The sequence below is a fragment of the Octopus sinensis genome, linkage group LG30, assembly GCF_006345805.1.
Source record: "Octopus sinensis linkage group LG30, ASM634580v1, whole genome shotgun sequence".
NCBI lineage: Eukaryota > Metazoa > Mollusca > Cephalopoda > Octopoda > Octopodidae > Octopus > Octopus sinensis.
The window spans coordinates 8216331-8238269 of record NC_043026.1 but is presented as its reverse complement, the minus strand read 5'-3'; the positions used below and the strand labels follow the sequence as shown (position 1 = coordinate 8238269).

At 41.4% G+C, this 21939-nt stretch overlaps 2 protein-coding genes across 5 annotated transcripts in view; one reads left to right on the top strand and one right to left on the bottom strand.

Annotated features, from left to right (window-relative positions):
• The window catches only part of LOC118768538, a 492176-nt gene that overhangs the window by 273047 nt on the left and 197190 nt on the right, over positions 1–21939 (top strand). The gene's annotated exons all lie outside the window — the stretch shown is intronic.
• LOC115226581 (serine/threonine-protein kinase dyf-5) overlaps positions 1–21939 on the bottom strand; it is a 49016-nt gene that overhangs the window by 8353 nt on the left and 18724 nt on the right. For 2 of the 3 annotated variants that reach the window (XM_036515251.1, XM_036515252.1), the window contains exons 2-9: positions 16536–17212; positions 11205–11259; positions 10053–10170; positions 7374–7457; positions 6991–7123; positions 4252–4423; positions 3372–3539; positions 504–881 (exon numbers count right to left, since the gene is read on the bottom strand). In XM_036515251.1, coding sequence (XP_036371144.1) covers positions 504–881; positions 3372–3539; positions 4252–4423; positions 6991–7123; positions 7374–7457; positions 10053–10170; positions 11205–11259; positions 16536–16636 — 1209 coding nt within the window. In that variant the 5' untranslated portion in view covers positions 16637–17212. Of the gene's footprint in view, positions 1–503; positions 882–3371; positions 3540–4251; positions 4424–6990; positions 7124–7373; positions 7458–10048; positions 10171–11204; positions 11260–16535; positions 17213–21939 lie in introns of all 3 variants that reach the window. The other variant, XM_029797587.2, reaches the window with a different exon arrangement.

Sequence of the window (21939 nt, the reverse complement as noted above, 5' to 3'; positions counted from 1 at the left end):
GAAATGATGGCAGGTTCTAGGCAAGTAGAACGTAGGATATCAAGAGAGGGGTAATGCATGGTGAAATAGCGTATATATATATATATATATATATGCACATACAAATACAGAGTTGTGTGTATGTGTATGTGTGTGTGTGTGTATATATATATATATATATATGCACATACAAATAGAGAGATGTGTGTGTGTATATATATATATGTATGTATATATATATATGTATGTATATATGTATGTATATATATATATGTATATATATATGTATGTATATATATATATATGTATGTATATATATGTATATAGATATGTATATATATATATGTATATATGCACATACACACATGTGCACACACACACACATACATATGCAAATACAGACACGTTTACATACACTTGCATACATATACACACGTATACAAACATATGTATGTACACACACACATACACACATGCAAATACACACACACACACACACACACACAAGAAGTCTCTCCGCTTACCTGATTCGTCTTGCCCGATGTCAGGGTCGGCAGGATGTTGGTATTGTTGCGGTTCTCGGCGAGGGGCTTCAACTGCGGGTGAGTGTGAGGCGTGTGGTACTTGTACTGCTCCCGGAGGATACTCCCCACTTCACCACCCTTCACACCACCAACCTCCCCGTCCATTCGATGGCCACCTGGCTGCTGTTTCTGCTGATGTTGCTGATGATGATGCTGCTGCTGGTGTTGTGGCTGCTGCTGGTGATGATGGTGATGATATAACTGTTGTTGTTGTTGTTGTTGCTGCTGTTGTTGTTGTTGTTGTTGTGGAGGTGGCTGTTGTTGTGGCTTTGGTCCATTCAGTTTGACGCCAACATGGAAGAAATTGTACTTTAATGTCTGCAGATAAAAAATGGATATAGATATAGATATGAGAGGCTTTGGTATCCAGAAGACCCATAAGGCAGGTAAGGTGCTATATATATGGATATATATATATATATATATATATATATATACACACACATACATGGAGATATATATCTATATATATATATACACATACATGGAGATATATATCTATATATATATCCATATATATTATAATATATATATATATGTATATGTATATATATATATATATATATATGTAGGCCGGGTGAGTCGGGGTTAACCACAGTAAATAAGGTACTCAATACATAGCAGAGTAAATAATTTATTTTATAGAAGGAGCTTCTACAGGACTAGAATGTTTCATTCAAATGAAATCATCAGGAAGCTTCCTGATGATTTCATTTGAATGAAACAGTTCTAGTCCTGTAGAAGCTCCTTCTATAAAATAAGTGTCCCAGCATGGCCTCAGCCGGATGGCTGAAACAGGTAAAAGAGTAAAAGAGTATATATATATATATATATATATATATATATATAGCAAAAACTGTCCGACGAACGGGAACGTGAAACTCAGAGTAACAGGTTTTGTAGAATTTTCTGCTGCTTTTAAATAAAGCATATTACTCTACCACTGGTATTTGAGTACTCTTTTTTCCACCTTGTTTCACATTTATGTGTTTACTCCAGTATATATATATATATCCATATTTATTTATATATATATATATATCCATATTTATATATGTATATATATATACACATATATATGTATGTATGCATGTATATATATATAAAATAAATAAATAAATGCGCCCTTTTAAAGCCTAGCCAGGCTCATGGGCCCGGTTTCCCGGTTTTAATGGCATATGTGTTCCCCAGCTGGACGGGACACGAGTCCATTGCAGAGTTACTCATTTTTGCCAGCTGAGTGGGCTGGAGTGATATGAAATGAAGTGTCTTGCTCAAGAACACAATGCGTCACCTGGTCCAGGAATCGAAACCACAATCTTACGATCATGATGCTGACACCCTACGGAATGAAGAGCAAGCCTTCTTCTATCATATTCTCAATTTTGGTCAACTTGCGCCGCAGAGTCTCGGAGGAGATAGTGTTAGTTGACGGCTACCAAACCTGCCACACACAGACAACTTAAGCTTTATATATAGAGAGACTAGCAGTATCGCCCAGCGTTGCTCGGGTTTGTTTCGACCCTTTAGAATTGGAATTTTTGAAAAGTAAAAATTTTGCATTATGTATCTTGTTATTCTCTTTAAGTGAACATTTTCCTGGTTGAAATACACCGAAAAATGGAAACACGGCAGTCAAAAAATTGCAAAAAAATAGGGATTTTCATAGAAAAAAAGCACCTTTTTGATGTAAATAATTTTTGGTGTTAACATGGTCTGATTTGAATTTTTTCTTCTATGGAAGGAAGAGCAAGCCTTCTTCTATCGTACTCTCAATTTTGGTCGAATTGCGCCGCAGGGTCTCGGAGGAGATAGTGTTAGTTGAAGGCTACCAAACCTGCCACACACAGACAACTTCAGCTTTATATAATATACTCTCTCTCTCTTTTGACTCTTTTACTTGTTTCAGTCATTTGACTGTGGCCATGCCAGAGCACCGCCTTTAGTAAAGCAAATCGACCCCGGAACTTACTCTTTGTAAGCCCAGTACTTATTCTATCCGTCTCTTTTTGCCGAACCGCTAAGTGACGGGGACGTAAACACACCAGCATCGGTTGTCAAGCGATGCTAGGGGGACAAACACAGACACACAAACACACACATACATCTACATATATATATAGACATATACGACAGGCTCCTTTCAGTTTCCGTTTACCAAATCCACTCACAAGGCTTTGGTCAGCCCGGGGCTATAGTAGGGTCTCGGAGGAGATAGTGTTAGTTGAAGGCTACCAAACCTGCCATACACAGACAACTTCAGCTTTATATATATATACTAGCAGTATTGCCCGGCGTTGCTCGGGTTTGTAAGGGAAATAACTATAAAGCATTTTTAGACAGTTATAGCCAAAATATAGCAAAAAAATGTCGAATTTATCGATTTTTTTCAGAACTGGGGAACTTTTCAAAATTTTCGCTGCGTTAGTTTTGAATTATGACATTGGGCTATGTGTGTGTCGAGTTTCATCAGAATCGGTTGAAAGCCGTGGTCAGGGTGAGGGTACAACCTAACAGACACACAGAAACACACACAGACAAACTGCCGTTTATATAGAGAGAGATATAGAGAAAGATTTATTATTAAATATAATAAATTCATAACAGGTATAGGTACATGTAGGAAACCTGTACGGAATCCCCTGTTCATAATTCCTCGGAGAGAAATCCAAAACCTATACAATGTTACTCGGATGAAGTTGCAATTTCCGATGGGGTACGCACAACTCGGATTGTGGGTCCTTTCTCTTGTAAGCAGACTTAAGCTGATGTCGAAACATCGAGGAGAGAGGTTCAATCCTGACTTACCTGACTAGCAGAGGGTCGGTCCTTAGGGTTCCACTTCATGAGGTCCCTCATCACAGCCAACCCCTCATTGTTGGCATTTGGCACAGCTGTTTTCAGGTTGATGGGGACGCAGTGGGGCCAACGAAAGTTCATGCTGGCAGCAAGCCTGTAGCCTTCATCCCAGCACTTCTGCAACGACAACAACAAAAACAATAACAGTAGGGATGGTCATGGTCGCAGTGGTGGTGGAGGTGGTAATAGTGAGGGTCATGGTGGGAGTGGTAGTTGTAGTAGAAGTAATGGTGGTGGTGGTAGTGGTGCTGAAAACGACCATGCTGGCCATGGTAGTAGTAGTGGTGACTGTTGTGGTAGTAGTAATGGTAGTGGTGGTAGTAACAATGATGATCATGATGGTGGTAGTAGTAGTAGTGGTGATAGTAATAATGATGGTCATGGCAGTAGTAGTGGTGACTGTTGTGGTAGTAATAGTAGTAGTGGTGGTTGTAGTAATAATGGTAGTAATGGTGGTGGTGGTGGTAGTAGTAGTAGTAGTTCTGCAGTGGTGGGTGTAGAAGTCATAGTTTGGATGTAGTGGTAGTAAACATGTGGTAGTCTGGGTAGCAGTAGAGAACAAGGCACAAAATACACACACACACAGCCACATGCATGGACGTGCACATACACACATGCACACACACTCACGAACAAACATACACACATACCTACGCATGCACACACACACACAGCCACATGCCTGGATGTGCACACACACACACACACACACACAGCCACATGCCTGGATGTGCACACACACACACACACAGCCACATGCCTGGATGTGCACACACACCCACACATGAACATACACACACACACGCATGCAAGAAGCTGGCTGACTTACCCTTTCTGGTGTGCCCAGAATGGAGCTAATCTTGAATATTTGGTCAATCTCTGAACTGCCTGGGAAGAGTGGACGGAGAGTGTAGACCTCGGCCATGATACAGCCAACTGCCCACATGTCTATGGGGGAGCTGTAGTTGGTGGCACGGAGGAGGACTTCTGGGGCACGATACCTACAGAGAGAGAAAGAAAATGAGTGAGTGTGAGTGACATGTAAATAGAACGGAGCTGGAAGGGTCATGGGAGGAGAATCCTCAGATATCTTCCCCATAGGGTCCTATCTGAAACAACTGACCCTGCACTGTTGGGCTAGATTTCCAGGGGGGATTAATTATGTGACAGCAACAGGTAAATATGATGCCTCCCTCCACAAGCTACAAGGGAGGGTCATGGGAGGAGAGTCCTCAGGTATCTTCTCCACAAGGTCCTATCTGAAACAACTGACCCTGCACTGTTGGGCTAGATTTCCACGTATGACCAACTGCGATTACAAAGGTTAAAGAGTAAAGTCCCCTTCTCGAGCCATGCTAGGCTCATAAGGGCTGGTTTCCCAGTTTCATGGCACACATATATACCTCACCTGGACGGGACAACAGTCCATCACAGGTAAGACTCATTTTTGCCAGCTGAGTGGACTGGAGCAACGTGAAATGAAGTGTTTTGCCCAAGAACACAACACACCATCCAGTCCAGGAATTGAAACCACAATTTTACGACTATGAGTCAAACACCCTAACCACTAAGCCACAAGCCTAGTGGTTAGGCGCAGGAGTGGCTGTGTGGTGGGTGGCTTGTTTACCAACCACATGGTTCCGGGTTCAGTCCCACTGCATGGCACATTGGGCAAGTGTCTTCTACTATAGCCTCGGGCCGACCAATGCCTTGTGAGTGGATTTGGTAGACGGAAACTGAAAGAAGCCCGTCGTATATATATATATATATATATATGCGTGCGTGTGTTTGTGTGTCTGTGTTTGTCCCCCTAGCATTGGTTGACAACCGATGCTGGTGTGTTTATGTCCCCGTTACTTAGCAGTTCGGCAAAAGAGACCGATAGAATAAGTACTGGGCTTACAAAAGAATAAGTCCAGGGGTCGATTTGCTCGACTAAAGGCGGTGCTCCAGCATGGCCGCAGTCAAATGACTGAAACAAGTAAAAGAGTAAGCCTCCGCAAAAAAAAAAAAAAAACCTGCTTCCTTCTCGAGTCTTGCTGATTCATAAGGGCCAGTTTCCCGGTTTCGTGTTGTATATATCCCCCACCTGGATGGGATACCCATCCATCGCAGGTATGAATCATTGTTTTCCAGCTGAGTGAACTAAAACAACGTGAAATGAAGTGTCTTGCTCAAGAAGACAATGTATCACCCGGTCCAGGAATCAAAACCCCAATCTTACGATAATGAGTTCATCACACTTAACCATTAAGCCATGCACCTCCACAACTGAGACAATGGCTATGATCCAGCCATTTTATTCTTGGCCAACTCCTACGTTTCCTGCCATTTAGCTCGGTTTCAAGAAGCCGTCCTGCGATTCTTTCCCGAAACATTCTAATATAAGGTTGTCCCAAAAGTTCGTAGAAAGTCTTGGAAAATAATGGTCTTTATTTTGAGGAATTATTTTTGTTGTTTTTGTTAGTACTTGGCGAGTAAAAATTCAATTTTCGCAAGTGTTTACGAACTTTTGGGACAACCTATTAACATGTCCCGGATCTTTTCCTTTTGAACGGCACATGTCAACACAATTTCTAGTTAACTAAACACTTTAAAACTTCGTATACTGGTAGAATGTGTCAAAATAAAACATTTTTTTCTCTTGGCTTTCTTGAGAAAATTGTAATTCGTTTGTTTAACGTAGTTTAATTTTTCGAATTTTAACCAATCCTATGCTCTCTTTTGAGCTAAAATCATTTGCTGCATCTAAAACTGAGACAACATCCTGTAACTAACCCTAAACCTCCCTCCTAACCCTAACCCTAAATTTTATCCTTAATTGTTAAATTAATTTAATTGTTATGCATGTAAAAAAAAACAAAAGCAATGGAATTAAATTAATTTAACAATTAAGGATAAAATTTAGGGTTAGGGGGAGGTTTAGGGTTAGTTACAGGATGTTGTCTCAGTTTTAGATGCAGCAAATGATTTTAGCTCAAAAGAGAGCATAGGATTGGTTAAAATTGCCGAAATGCTCGGATTTTCAGACGAAATATCTTACAAACTACAGAATTTTCTCAATAAAACCAAGAGAAAATGATGTTTTATAAACACATTCTACCAGTATACGAAGTTTAAAATTTTTTAGTTACCTAGAAATTATGTTAAAAACTGCCGTTCAAACAGAAAAGATGCCAATCTGTTTCTTAAACGAGGGACATATTCATACGGCACAGAATATTTTTTTTTACCTCAATAGACGTGAGTGATTGGTTGAAACTGCCGAAATGCTCAGATTTTCAGATGAAATATCTTACAAACTATAGAATTTTCTCAATAAAACCAAGAGAAACTGATGTTTTATAAACACATTCTACCAGTATACGAAGTTTACAATATTTTAGTTAACTAGAAATTGTGTTGACATCTGCCGTTCAAAAGGAAAAGATCCCATGTCCCTAGTACCAGAACTGTGACTCCTCACTGCAGAGAAGGATTCCATCTGGAGAGATGCCCTGATCCCCGAACTATGCATCTGGCTGGGAATTCTAGAATTTTCTTTGGAAAATTTCTGGAAACTTCTTACCATCTCGTCGAGACATAGTCTGTGTAAGGAGGCTGCGAACGCGTTTCCCTCGCTAGTCCAAAGTCAGCGATTTTAATCAGGTCTGGCCCTGTACACAATAGGTTCTCAGGTTTCAAATCACGGTGGAAGAATCCTGAAAGATTAGGGAGAGGCAGAGAGAATATTAGGGGTCAAAAAAATAGGGGTTGGAGTATCTTGGAGGGGTAGTGAGAAGGAAAGAAAATGAGAAAAGGAACGCAAACAGAGAGAATGATAGAAAGAGGATGAAAGAAAGAGGGAATGAGGGAAAGGTTAAATAAGTACCAGTTATGCACTGGGGGTCGATATAATTGACTTAATTGGGGAGAGAAAAAGGTAACGAAGAAGAAAAGTCAAACACTCACCATTTTTATGCATGAACGTGAGGCCTTGCAGAACTTGGTAGATGATATTTCTAACTACAGACTCCGCCAGGTAACGGTCCCTATGGTAACGGCGGCGACAACACAAGACACACAGACAGAGAAGAGAAAGAGAGGATGAAAAATATGCAGACATTATACATGTGCGTGTGTGTGTGTGTGTGTATAGTTTTTTCAACTGTATCTACAAGGTTTACAATTTTGAGGGGAGGGGTCTACACATTTACATTGAGCCCAGGGATCAATTGGTCCTCTATTTTATTGACCCATACCTATTTCTTTACTACCCACAAGGGGCTAAACACAAAGAGGACAAACAGGGACAGACAAATGGATTAAGTCGATTATATCGACCCCAGTGCGTAACTGGTACTTATTTAATCGACTGCGAAAGGATGAAAGGCAAAGTCGACCTCGGCGGAATTTGAACTCAGAACGTAGCAGCAGACAAAATACCTATTTCTTTACTACTTTAAGGATGTTGAAAGAACCACCCATGTTTCCAGAGGTGAATTACTTAAACCCCAAAGAATCCCACTCAACACATGGCTATGATGCTCCCCCACTACTTCTGCTCGTGATCAGAGATGCAAATATCGTCAGCCACTAAGGGACATGCTCAACTGGTTAAGGTCAAACAACTGACAAGCAAATCTGTGGTATTGAGCAGAATATTTGCTGTAGCCCGTCTTTTATACCAAGACAAAACAATGTACATGATAACACTTCCAATCAGTTCAGATCAGAAGCCATGAGAGCCACTGCCTGGTACTACATCAGGGCATTTATTATTATTATTATTATTATTATTATTATTATTATGTTGGTAATTTGGCAGAATTGTTAGCACGCCAGGCAAAATGTCCAGCAGTATTTCGTGTACTTATATTCGGAGTTCAAATTCTGCTGAGGTCAACTTTACCTTTCATTCTTTCAGGGTCAATAAATTAAGTACCAGTTACGCACTGGGGCCAATGTAATCGACTCATCCCCTCTCTCAAAACTGTTGCCCTTGTGGCAAAATTTGAAACCATTATTAATGTTATTATTATTATTATTATATTATTATTATTATTTATGGGTTTTTCTTCTTCTTTCAAATTTGCTTCCATTTCTTGCCGAGTGTCTTCCCGACTCCTAGGGCAAAGAAACTCATAGTATACATTGGTAGGCCATTAAACTAAACTCACTAGTTCGTTCTTTTTTTTTTTTTTTTGATAGAAATAAAGTTAAATTAAAATACATGAGCAGCAACAGTTCTCACATCGACAATGCTCTTCTCAATACGTGTGATGTACCAGTTAAGACAATCTTTTGCACTTCTTGCAGGGATGGTAAGCCTGGGATCATTCTCATATAATTTTCAGTTCCCTTCTTGATCATTCCTAGTGCTCCTACGATCATTGGTATTGTAATCGCCTTGAGATGCCACATTTTCTCAATTTCAATGAGCAGGTCTTTATATTTTCTGAGCTTGTCAAATTCTTTCGCCGAGATATTATGATCACAGGGGATGCTCATGTCGATTTGCTTATTGATCGACATGAGCATCCCCTGTGATCATAATATCTCGGCGAAAGAACTTGACAAGCTCAGAAAAATATAATATTATTATTATTATTGAGTGAGAGAGCAGTGCATGCCTTCAAAGTGACACTGGGGTAAAATATACGAAGCCCAGTATACTCATCATGACAACCCATCTGATAAGGGTACACTAGGCACATGCATCACAACCATATGTGCACAACATGGTGATCTCATATCAAGATGAACAGCGCATGACCTTGCAGGTGGGGCCCAGTTAGAATTTCCTTCAGGTCGAGTAACCCATCCCGCTCAAAAGGTCCTTGAATAAGGTTTGTTTAAGGATGTTGAATGAAACACCCATGTTTCCAAAAGTGAAATATCCAAACCTCTAAGAATTCCTTTCAACACATGGCTATGATGCTCCCCCACTACTTCTGCTCTTGATCAGAGATGCACATATCGTCAGCCACTAAGGTCAACTGCTTATGGTCAAACAACTGACAAGTAAATCTGTGGTATTGAGTAGAATATTTGCTGTAGCCCATCTTTTATACCAAGACAAAACAATGTACATGATAACACTTCCAATCAGTTAAGATCAGAAGCCATGTATTATTATTATTAAGGCAACGGGTTGGCAGAATCGTTAATTTGCTGGGCAAAATGCTTAGCGGGATTATGTTTGTCTTTATGTTCTGAGTTCAAATTCCACCAAGATTGATTTTTGCCTTTAATCCTTTCAAGGTTCATGAATTAAGTACCAGTTATGCACTGGGGTCAATGTAATCGACAAGTACCCTCCCCGAAAATTCCAGGCCTTAGTAGAAAGGATTATTATTATTATTATTATTATTAACCTAGCATGTGTGTGTGTGAGTGTGTGTATGGGTGTGTGCATGTATGTGTGCGTGCGTGCATGTGCACGTGTGTGTGTGTATGTGTGCATGTGTGTGTGTGTGTGCACGTGTCTGTGTATGTGTGTGTGTATGAGTGTATGTGAGTGTGTGTATGAGTGTGTGTATGTGTGTATGAGTGTGTGTGTGTGCATGTGTATGCGTGTGTGTGTGTGTGTGTGTGTGACTGTCGCAGCAGTGTGTATGAACAGACAGACAGACAGACAGACTCACCGGTCCTTCAGCATCTGGTACAAATTCTCCTTCATGTATTCAAATATAAAATATAACTCGTTATTCTCTCTAATTACTTCTTTCAATTTCACAATATTTGGATGATTCAGCTTCCTTAACGACTGCAAAACAACAACAACAACAATAACAAATAACACAAAACAAACATAATGAATACAAGCATGTGTGGGTGTGGGTGTGGTTGTGTCGAAATGATTGACAAGGTGGTGCCCCAGCATGGCCGCGGCCTTCGAGCTAAAACATTTTTAAGGACTTAAGGCAAGCGCTTACACACGTAATGTGAAAGATTCCTTCTAAAAGGCGCAGGAGTGGCTGTGTGGTAAGTAGCTTGCTAACCAGCCACGTGGTTCCGGGTTCAGTCCCACTGTGTGGCACCTTGGGCAAGTGTCTTCTGCTATGGCCCCGGGCCGACCAATGCCCTGTGAGTGGATTTGGTAGACGGAAACTGAAAGAAGCCCGTCGTATATATGTATATATATAGGCGCGTGGTAAGTAGCTTGTTTACCAACCACATGGTTCCGAGTTCAGTCCCGTTGCGTGGCATCTTGGGCGAGTGTCTTCTGCTATAGCCCCAGGCCGACCAAAGCCTTGTGAGTGGATTTGGTAGACGGAAACTGAAAGAAGCCTGTCGTATATATGTATATATATAGGCGCGTGGTAAGTAGCTTGTTTACCAACCACATGGTTCCGGGTTCAATCCCACTGCATGGCACCTTGGGCAAGTGTCTTCTACTATAGCCCCGGGCCGACCAATGTCTTGTGAGAGGATTTGGTAGACGGAAACTGAAAGAAGCCCATCGTATATATATATATATATATATGTGTGTGTGTATGTTTGTGTGTCTGTGTTTGTCCCCCTAGCATTGCTTGACAACCGATGCTGGTGTGTTTATGTCCCCGTTACTTAGCGGTTCGGCAAAAGAGACCGATAGAATAAGTACTGGGCTTACAAAAGAATAAGTCCCGGGGTCGATTTGCTCGACTAAAGGCGGTGCTCCAGCATGGCCGCAGTCAAATGACTGAAACAAGTAAAAGAGTAAAAAGAGAGACATATACCCATAGCTATGTACCCCAACACACATACATACACATCTACCCACACACACACACACCTACCCCCGTGTACCCCACTTACCTTCACTTCCCGTAAACTGACGCAGTCATCCCACGAATAGAACTTCTTTTTCATTCTGTTAAAGAAAACAAAAAAAAAACATCATAGTGAATATAAGGTGGTGGTGATGATGATGATGATGATGGAGGGGGGTTACGATGCTGGTGGTGGTGATGATGGTGATGGTGGTGGGGATGGTGGTGATGTAGCAGTTGGAGTGACGTGGTAGTGCACTCCTATATACTCTCTCTCTCTCTTTACTCTTTTACTTGTTTCAGTCATTTGACTGCGGCCATGCTGGAGCACCGCATTTAGTCGAGCAACTCGACCCCGGGACTTATTCTTTTTTGTAAGCCCAGTACTTATTCTATCGGTCTCTTTTGCCGAACCGCATTGGTCGGCCTGGGGCTATAGCAGAAGACACTTGCCCAAGATGCCACGCAGTGGGACTGAACCCGGAACCATGTGGTTGGTAAACAAGCTACTTACCACACAGCCACTCCTGCGCCTATATATATATATATATATGTATTATATACATATATATATATATTATATATATATATATATATATATATATATATAACATATAATATATACATATATATATATATATATATATTATATTATATATACATATATATATACATATATATATACATATATATATATATATATATATTATATCTATATATATATACTATATACATATATTCATATATATATATACAATATATATATACATATATATATACTATATATATATATAATATATATATATATATATATCATATACATATACATATATATAAATAATACATATATACAATATATATATATATATATATAGGGAGAGTTTACGAAAAAAACAAAAGATGAAAACAGTTGGTGTATAAAACAAACAGATGTATTAGGATAACGCCTTGGGAAGTGAAAAGGTCTTTAACATTTTGAGCCTATGCTCTTCTACAGAAAGGGACACAGAAAGAAACAAGGAGAGAGAAAAATGTGTGTAGTGGCTACTAACACATATGTATATAATTAAGGGAGATATATAGACACATACACGTATATATACATATGTATAATATACATACATACACGTAGACACACACGTGCACACACACACACACACACACGAGAACTAAGAATTGTGACAAGGCATGTGTACACTTGTACATGACCACCCCCACCTCAACCACTACAACGATCACCTAACACCACCACCCACAACCACCACCACCACCACCATCGCCACCGCAACGATCACCTCCCTACCTCTACCACTACTGCTCATACCTGAACGATAAAGCTATTTCACCTGTGTACCTAGGTGTATGTAAGCACCCCAGCTGAGCTGCTGGGGCACGGGGGTAGGGAATGGGGTGGCTGTGCTTTATCTCTACCCTAATCTTACTTTCGGTGGAAGGGAGGGAGAGAACGGAAAAACCAAAGGGAAAAAGTATGTGTGTATATGCATGTGTATATATGTGGTTTATGTATGTATGTATGTATGTATATATATAGTTAACCCAAACACGAAAGTACAAAAAAACACAACAATGCGAGGACGTGGAACAAATATAGTATTATTTGACACTAAGGAAAGAAGGGAAGAAGGAGGGTTTAACATTTCGAGCGGAGCTCTTCATCGGAAACATAGGAGAAGGAAAGATCCAGAGAAGGGAAGACAGAGGAAAAAAATCGCCAACGGTACACCAACAGTATATATATATATATATATATATTATATATATATATATATAATTGCATCGTGGAAGGTGTTTGTAAGCCATTCAAGAAACAGACAAAAGCCGTTTGATTCACTTCAACATTTAAGTTTAATTTGTCAAAATATTATCGTCGCTATAAGACGGCGACCTGTTCACTGACAAAAATCTGTACTCAATGAACAGGTCGCGGTCTGATAGCGACAAAAATATTTTGACAAATTAAACTTAAATATTGAAGTGAATCGAACGGCTTTTGTGTGTTTCTTAAATGGCTTACAAACACCTTCCACGCTGCAATTGTTTTCGTTTCAGCACACGATCTCAGATCAAATCACTTGCTATGCAAGTACAATCTCCGTAATATATATATATATATATATATATATATATATATATATATATACACACATATATATATGTATGTATTCTTTTATTCTTTTACTTGTTTCAGTTATTTGCCTACAGCCATGGTGGAGCACCACCTTTAGTCAAACAAAAAACTTTAACCAGGAGCAGAAAACTAATAGAAGAAATGACAGGTGGCTATGTACAGACCCTTCTGAGGTTGCAAGTGTCATGGGCTTGGATGTTGTTAGCAATGAAGGACATGTGATGCCACCTCGCTTTTTCCCACAAAGCCTTAGGGTGAATGCTGCTGCGTATATACACATATTAATTGGCGCGTCTCCGGAACAGACCGTAGAAGAACTTTTATGTATTTTTGTAAATTTGTATATTTTTCTTCTATGTATTTTTCGCTGGAATTTTAATATGTCATTGTATGTTTTTTTATCCCAAATTTTAAATTTAACAAATTTATACCAAATGTTTTATGAGTTTAGGCATAAATTCAGGGTGGGCCCCGTGCCGGTGAAATGTAAAAAGCACCATCCAATCGTGGCCGTTTGCTAGCCTCGTCTGGCACCTGTGCCGGTGGCACGTAAAAAGCACCATCTGATCGTGGCCGTTTGCCAGACTCGCCTGGCCCCCGTGCCGGTGGCATGTAAAAAACACCAACCAATTGTGGCCATTTGCCAGACACCCCTGGCACCTGTGCCGGTGGCACATAAAAAGCACCCACTACACTCACGTTAGGAAGGGCATCCAGCTGTAGAAACCCTGCCAGATCAGACTGGGCCTGGTGCAGCCTTCTGGCTTCCCAGACCCCAGTTGAACCGTCCAACCCGTGCTAGCATGGAGAACAGATGTATGCGTATATTTATATATTACTATATTTTTAAACGTCAGACTTTATATCTGTAGATATATATGAATATATATATATATGTGTGTTTGATCTTTCTGTGGTTCTGATTAAAGTTGTTAAGCCTTGGATCAACAGTGTATGCAATGGAAGGCTTAATGTCTTTCAGCAAGATTCTGCACCATCACACAAGGCTCAAATGACACACGAATGGATGGCTGACAATTTGCATGATCACATCACGCCCAACATTTGGCCCCCCTGATTCTCCAGACCTCAATCCAATGCACTACTATGTATGAAGCATCTGTGAAAAAATGTCAACGAACACCCCCATAGCACCAAAGATTCTGTGAAAGTTGTCATAGTTCTGTATGGTAAGTAGCTTGCTAACCAACCACATGGTTCCGGGTTCAGTCCCACTGCGTGGCATCTTGGGCAAGTGTCTTCTGCTATAGCCCCGGGCCGACCAATGCCTTGTGAGTGGATTTGGTAGACGGAAACTGAAAGAAGCCTGTCGTATATATGTGCATGTGTGTGTTTGTGTGTGCATGTTTGTCCCCCTAGCATTGCTTGACAACCGATGCTGGTGTGTTTACGTCCCCGTCACTTAGCAGTTCGGCAAAAGAGACCGATAGAATAAGTACTGGGCTTACAAAAGAATAAGTCCCGGGGTCGATTTGCTCGACTACAGGCAGTGCTCCAGCATGGCCGGAGTCAAATGACTGAAACAAGTAAAAGAGAGTAAAGAGTTTGAGTCATGTCTGATATGAAGAAGGACGGCTTAATCTGAGTTTGTAAATGCTGGAGCACCGCCTTTAGTCAAGCAAATCGACCCCAGGACTTATTCTTTGTAAGCCCAGTACTTATTCTATCGGTCTCTTTTTGCCGAACTGCTAAGTGACGGGGACGTAAACACACCAGCATCGGCTTCCAAGCAATGCTAGGGGGACAAGCACAGACACACAAACATATACACACATACACACACACACTATATATATATATATATATATATATATATATATATATATATATACGATGGGCTTCTTTCACTTTCCGTCTACCAAATCCACTCACAAGGCTTTGATCGGCCGGGGGCTATAGTAGAAGACACTTGCTCAAGGTGCCCCACAGTGGGACTGAACCCGGAACCATGTGGTTGGTAAGCAAGCTACTTACATATATATATATACATATATACGATGGGCTTCTTTCAGTTTCCGTCTACCAAATCCACTCACAAGGCTTTGGTCGGCCGGGGGCTATAGTAGAAGACACTTGCCCAAGGTGCCCCGCAGTGGGACCGAACCTGGAACCATGTGGTTGGTAAGCAAGCTACTTACATATATATATATACATATATACGATGGGCTTCTTTCAGTTTCCGTCTACCAAATCCACTCACAAGGCTTTGGTCGGCCGGGGGCCATAGTAGAAGACACTTGCCCAAGGTGCCCCACAGTGGGACCGAACCTGGAACCATGTGGTTGGTAAGCAAGCTACTTACATATATATATATATATATATATATCTATATATATATATATATATATGATGGGCTTCTTTCAGTTTCCGTCTACCAAATCCACTCACAAGGCTTTGGTCGGCCCGAGGCTATAGCAGAAGACACTTGCCCAAGATGCCACGCAGTGGGACTGAACCCGGAACCATGTGGTTGGTGATGCAAGCTACTTACCACACAGCCACTCCTGCGCCTATATATGTGTATATATTCAGCAGGTTTCTTTCAGTTTCCATGTACCAAATCTACTCACATTTGGCTTTGGTGAACCTGGGGCTATAGTAGAAGACACTTACCCTAAGTGCAATACAGTGGGACTGAACCCGGAAGAAACGTGGATGGGAAGGAGGTTCTTCTCACACAGCCCCACTCCTCTTTTGCTCAAATGAGTCAGATTCAATATATTGAGGCAAATATTCTAGGGCGTAGGGGATGCATTTCCTGTTGCCAACCCTTACCTACTCTTTACTTGTTTCAGTCATTTGACTGCGGCCATGCTGGAGCACTGCCTTTAATCGAGCAACTCGACCCCGGAACTTATTCTTTTGTAAGCCCAGTACTTATTCACTTTTTGCCGAACCGCTAAGTGACGGGGACATAAACACACCAGCATTGGTTGTCAAGCAATGCTAGGGGGACAAACACAGACACACAAACATACAGACACACACACATATATATATATATATATATGATGGGCTTCTTTCAGTTTCCGTCTACCAAATCCACTCACAAGGCTTTAGTTGGCCCGAGGCTATAGTAGAAGACACTTGCCCAAGGTGCCGCGCAGTGGGACTGAACCCGGAACCATGTGGTTGGTAAACAAGCTACTTACCACACAGCCAAACAAAAGACAAGAAAGAGAAAGTGTTTGTTAAGTCAGGACTCACTTCTTGATGGCAACAAGTTGCGAGGTGTCTTGCTTCCTGGCCAGGATCACGCTGCCGTAGGTTCCGTCTCCCAGCTGTTTGATGGTCTGGTATTGATCCATGGTACACGTGCGCTTGTACAGTGGGAGGAGAGTTACGGGGGGGTGGGGAGAGTTTTGCTACTGGATGAGGTGAAGAGGAGGAGGGTGGAGGTGAGGGGAACGGCAAAGGGCTGGTCAGCTGGCCAGACGGGAAGGCAGGTGAGTGCAAAGTAGAATTGACCGGGGGGTGGGGTGTGAGTGAAAAGCGGAGTTTGGAGGGAGATGGGGTGATGTTGGTGTGTGTGTGTGTATGTGAGAATGAGGGTGGGGTCACAGCCACCCAGTGGCGGTGTCCGTGATTGCTTTCAGCGTTGGTAGGTGGGGCGACGCAGAGGACGGGTAGACTCGGACGAAGCAGTTGCTGTCGCCGCCGTGTGCCTCCTCCTCCACTTCCTCTTCCTCCTCCACCTCCTCCTCGACGTCGTCGTCGCCTCCGGTGGACACTGTTCGCTCGAGCGGGTCTCGGTCTCTGTGACGTTCCCGACAGTTGCGGCTGAGTTGATGAAGAGAACGATGGCAGCGCAGTGGTTGCGGCCCATAGCCGGGACTGCCCTAGCCCAGCTCAAACCTGAGTGAAAGCATCAAGCCATGTGCCACCTGAAAAAGAGAGAGAGAGAGAGAGAGAGTATGTATAAGTAAATACACTGCATTACATATAATAAAAGCGAAATTCTGTCCGTCCATCCGTCCGTCTGGGACCCCTGTATCTTGGTCCGAATTTATTCTACATAGACATATTATATCTATTTTTTTTATTACCCACAAGGGGCTAAACACAGACGGGACAAACACGGACAGACATAGGTATTAAGTCGATCACATCGACCCCAGTGCGTAACTGGTACTTAATTTATCGACCCCGAAAGGATGAAAGGCAAAGTCGACCTCGGCAGAATTTGAACTCAGAACGTAGCGGCAGACGAAATACCTATTTCTTTACTACCCACAAGGGGCTAAACACAGAGGGGACAAACAAGGACAGACATAGGTATTAAGTCGATTACATCGACCCCAGTGCATAACTGGTACTTAATTTATCGACCCCGAAAGGATGAAAGGCAAAGTCGACCTCGGCGGAATTTGAACTCAGAACGTAGCGGCAGATGAAATACCTATTTCTTTACTACCCACAAGGGGCTACATACAGAGGGGACAAACAAGGACAGACATAGGTATTAAGTCGATTACATCGACCCCAGTGCGTAACTGGCGCTTAATTTATCGACCCCGAAAGGATGAAAGGCAAAGTCGACCTCGGCGGAATTTGAACTCAGAACGTAGCGGCAGATGAAATACCTATTTCTTTACTACCCACAAGGGGCTAAACACAGAGGGGACAAACAAGGACAGACATAGGTATTAAGTCGATTACATCGACCCCAGTGTGTAACTGGTACTTATTTAATCGACCCCGAAGGGATGAAAGGCAAAGTCGACCTCGGCGGAATTTGAACTCAGAACGTAGCGGCAGATGAAATACCTATTTCTTTACTACCCACAAGGGGCTAAACACAGAGGGGACAAACAAGGACAGACATAGGTATTAAGTCGATTACATCGACCCCAGTGCGTAACTGGTACTTAATTTATTGACCCCGAAAGGATGAAAGGCAAAGTCGACCTCGGCGGAATTTGAACTCAGAACGTAACGCAGACGAAATACCACTAAGCATTTCGCCCGGCGTGCTAACGTTTCTGCCAACTCGCCTTTATACCTTTTTGGAATCAGGATGATTCCAGGCTTGAAAATCTGCCCTTCATCTGCTTCTGGACCATCCAGCAATGGGATCTGATTTAACCCTTTAGTGTTTAAACCGGCCATATCCGGCCCAAATATTCTATATGTTTTATATTCAAACTGGCAATATCTAGCCTTTCACACCTACCCGACAATGCCATTCTAAATATAAACAATCACATCATTGAAACCTCAAAGCTATGAGATAATGCTTGATTAATTCAAAACAATTTGAGTGAAAAAGTATTACATTTAACAGAGTAATCTGAACATTAAAGGGTTAAAAGCATTTGTGTTGCTATTTCTAGCAGGTAAAGTTTGGCTGAATCATACCATCTTGGTTGGCGTTTGTCAGGTGATGTCAGAGGTCAAGCGGGGAGAAAAAGGACATTCGCCTCGTTAATTTTACATCGAGATAAGAACTTTTGAGAGAAATTGGCCAACAATTGGGATTCAAATCAAGACGAGAACAATAGAACGATTGCATTACAGAATTATTTCTCACCTGTCCTTAATCTCTGATGAAACACCCCCACCCCCACCAGGTATACTCTTTTACTCTTTTACTTGTTTCAGTCATTTGACTGCGGCCATGCTGGAGCACCGCCTTTAGTCGAGCAAATCGACCCCGGGACTTATTCTTTTGTAAGCACAGTACTTATTCTATCGTTCTCTTTTTGCCGAACCGCAAAGTGACGGGGGACGTAAACACACCAGCATCGGTTGCCAAGCAATGCTAGGGGGACAAACACAGACACACAAACATACACACACATATATATATATATATATATAATATATATATATATATATATATATATATATATATACATATATACATATATACGACGGGCTTCTTTCAGTTTCCGTCTACCAAATCCACTCAGAAGGCATTGGCCGGCCCGAGGCTATAGTAGAAGACACTTGCCCAAGGTGCCACACAGTGGGACTGAACCCGGAACTGTGTGGTTGGTAAACAAGCTACTTACCACACAGCCACTCCTGCGCCTAAATTTAATATGTCTAAATTTATGTTAACACCTCTCTAAAAAGTCAGCATTGTTTCTGATATCATGTGATTTAGTATTTTGACGAATAGAGATCATTAAAATATGAATGAACTGAAGAAATTGTACTTCAATGTGATTGACCCCCAAAACCCCCAAAAATAAATTTTTAAATGACCTTGCAAGCGTTGGCCCATCATGGCCACAGCTTAATGACCGAAACTAGCTGAGAAAAGACTTAATAAAATATGTAAATATATTATATAAATATAATATATATGTGTGTGTGTGTATACATATATATACACACACACACACACACACAGGGTGTCCATAATTTGCCTTTACAACTTGATAAAATGAACTGTGTGGATTTGTAAGGATAATTTATGGACATGCACACACACACAAGCAAATATTTACCACACCTGTCTACCTCCACACCTTACCTGGAATTGATTAACTTATTGACCGCTATAGATTATGTGAAATATTAATGGACTTTCTGGAGACTTAATTGTTTGTTTACTGCTGCTGCCACGGCTGCTGCTGCTGCTGCTGTTATTGTTACTTATACTCTCATCACACACACACACACACACTCACACGCATATACTGAGGCCTGCACCTGAAATAGGATGGAGTCAGTTGGACTGCAGCCAAAATGTATGGAAATACCGAGAAGAAAGGAATAGAGAACAAAAAGCTTGCCGTCTGTCTGTCCGTGAGTCTGCCAGTCAGTCAGTCAGTCTGTCTGTCTGTCCATTCATTCGCTTCTCCCCCCCCCCCGACTGCTACATCCCCACCCTCTCTGACTATCCATCCATCTGTTGTCAATCTGTCTGTCCACATGTCAGTCTGTCAATCTCCCTTACCGTCTGTCTCTATATCTATCTTCCTATCTGTCCACCTGTCCCCATATCCATCTGCCTGTCTGTCTGTCTGTCCACCTGTCCCCATATCCATCTGCCTGTCTGTCCACCTGTCCCCATATCCACCTACCTGTATCTGTCTGTCTGTCCACCTGTCCCCATATCCACCTACCTGTATCTGTCTGTCTGTCCGTCTATGTCCATCTGTCTCTCTGCTTACCTATCTGTCCGTCTCTTTGCCCCTCAATCTGTCAATCTCTGTATCTATCTTTCCATCTGTCTACCTGTCCCCATATCTATCTACCTGTCTCTCTCTCTCTCTGTCTGTCAGTGTCCATCTGTCTACCAGTCTGTCCATCTGTCTACCAGTCAGTCTCTCTGCTTTCCTGTCTGTCCACCTGTCCCCTCTATCTGTGTGTCCATCTCTCTGCTCATCTGCCCATCAGTCTCTGTATCTATCTTTCCATCTGTCCACCTGTCCCCATATCAAATCAGTCTACCAGTCGCAGTCTAATCCTGTGCTTTTCAACTTTTTTGCAGGAGCGGAACCCCAAGGAAACATTCCACTGGCTCGAGGAACCCCTGTGCAATAATTTAAATGTCTTATGCACACATATCTGCACAAGAGAATTAAAAATTACTGCCAATTTTAGCAGTTTTGTAACTTCTTGCGGAACCCCTGGACTGTACTGGCAGAACCCTAAGGTTCCGAGGAACCCTGGTTGAAAACCATTGGTCTAATCTGACCACCCGTACTTGTATTTGTCAGTGTGTGTGTGAGTCTCTCAGTATGTGAGTGTGTCTGTCTGTCTGTCTCTGTATAATTACAGGGGTTGAAGTATATTCTGGTGCTGGATAATAGAGCCAGTTCTTAGGAAATGGTCCCAGCTGAGTTAACCAAACTGTATTTCATTTAGGTTAACTCTCTTCCAAATAACTAGAGTTACCATTCTTTCTGTAAATCTCATGACCTGACCCAGCAATTTGGGATCTTTTCTGTTTGAACGGCAGTTTTCAACACAATTTCTAGTTAACTAAACACTTTTAAACTTCATATACTGGTAGAATGTGTCAAAATAAAACATCTTTTTCTCTTGGTTTTATTGAGGAAATTCTATAGTTTGTAAGATATTTCGTCTGAAAATCCGAGCATTTCGGCAATTTTAACCAATCAATTACCTCCATTCAACTAAAATCATTTGCTGTGTCTAAAACTGAGACAACATCCTGTAACTAACCCTAAACCTCCCCCTAACCCTAACCCTAAATTTTTTTTCTTAATTGTTAAATTAATTTAATTCCATTGCTTTAGTTTTTTTTTACATGCGTAACAATTAAATTAATTTAACAATTAAGAAAAAGAAAATTTAGGGTTAGGGTTAGGGGGGAGGTTTAGGGTTAGTTACAGGATGTTGTCTCAGTTTTAGACGCAGCAAATGATTTTAGCTCAAAAGAGAGCATAGGATTGGTTAAAATTCGAAAAATTAAACTACGTTAAACAAACGAATTACAATTTTCTCAAGAAAGCCAACAGAAAAAAAAAGTTTTATTTTGACACATTCTACCAGTATACGAAGTTTTAAAGTGTTTAGTTAACTAGAAATTGTCTGCTGTTCAAAAGGAAAAGGTCCGCAATTTGACATCCCTTTGCTGGATGCACATGAAGATCTAACACGACCTTTGTACAGGGTCAATAATTGCCGGCCC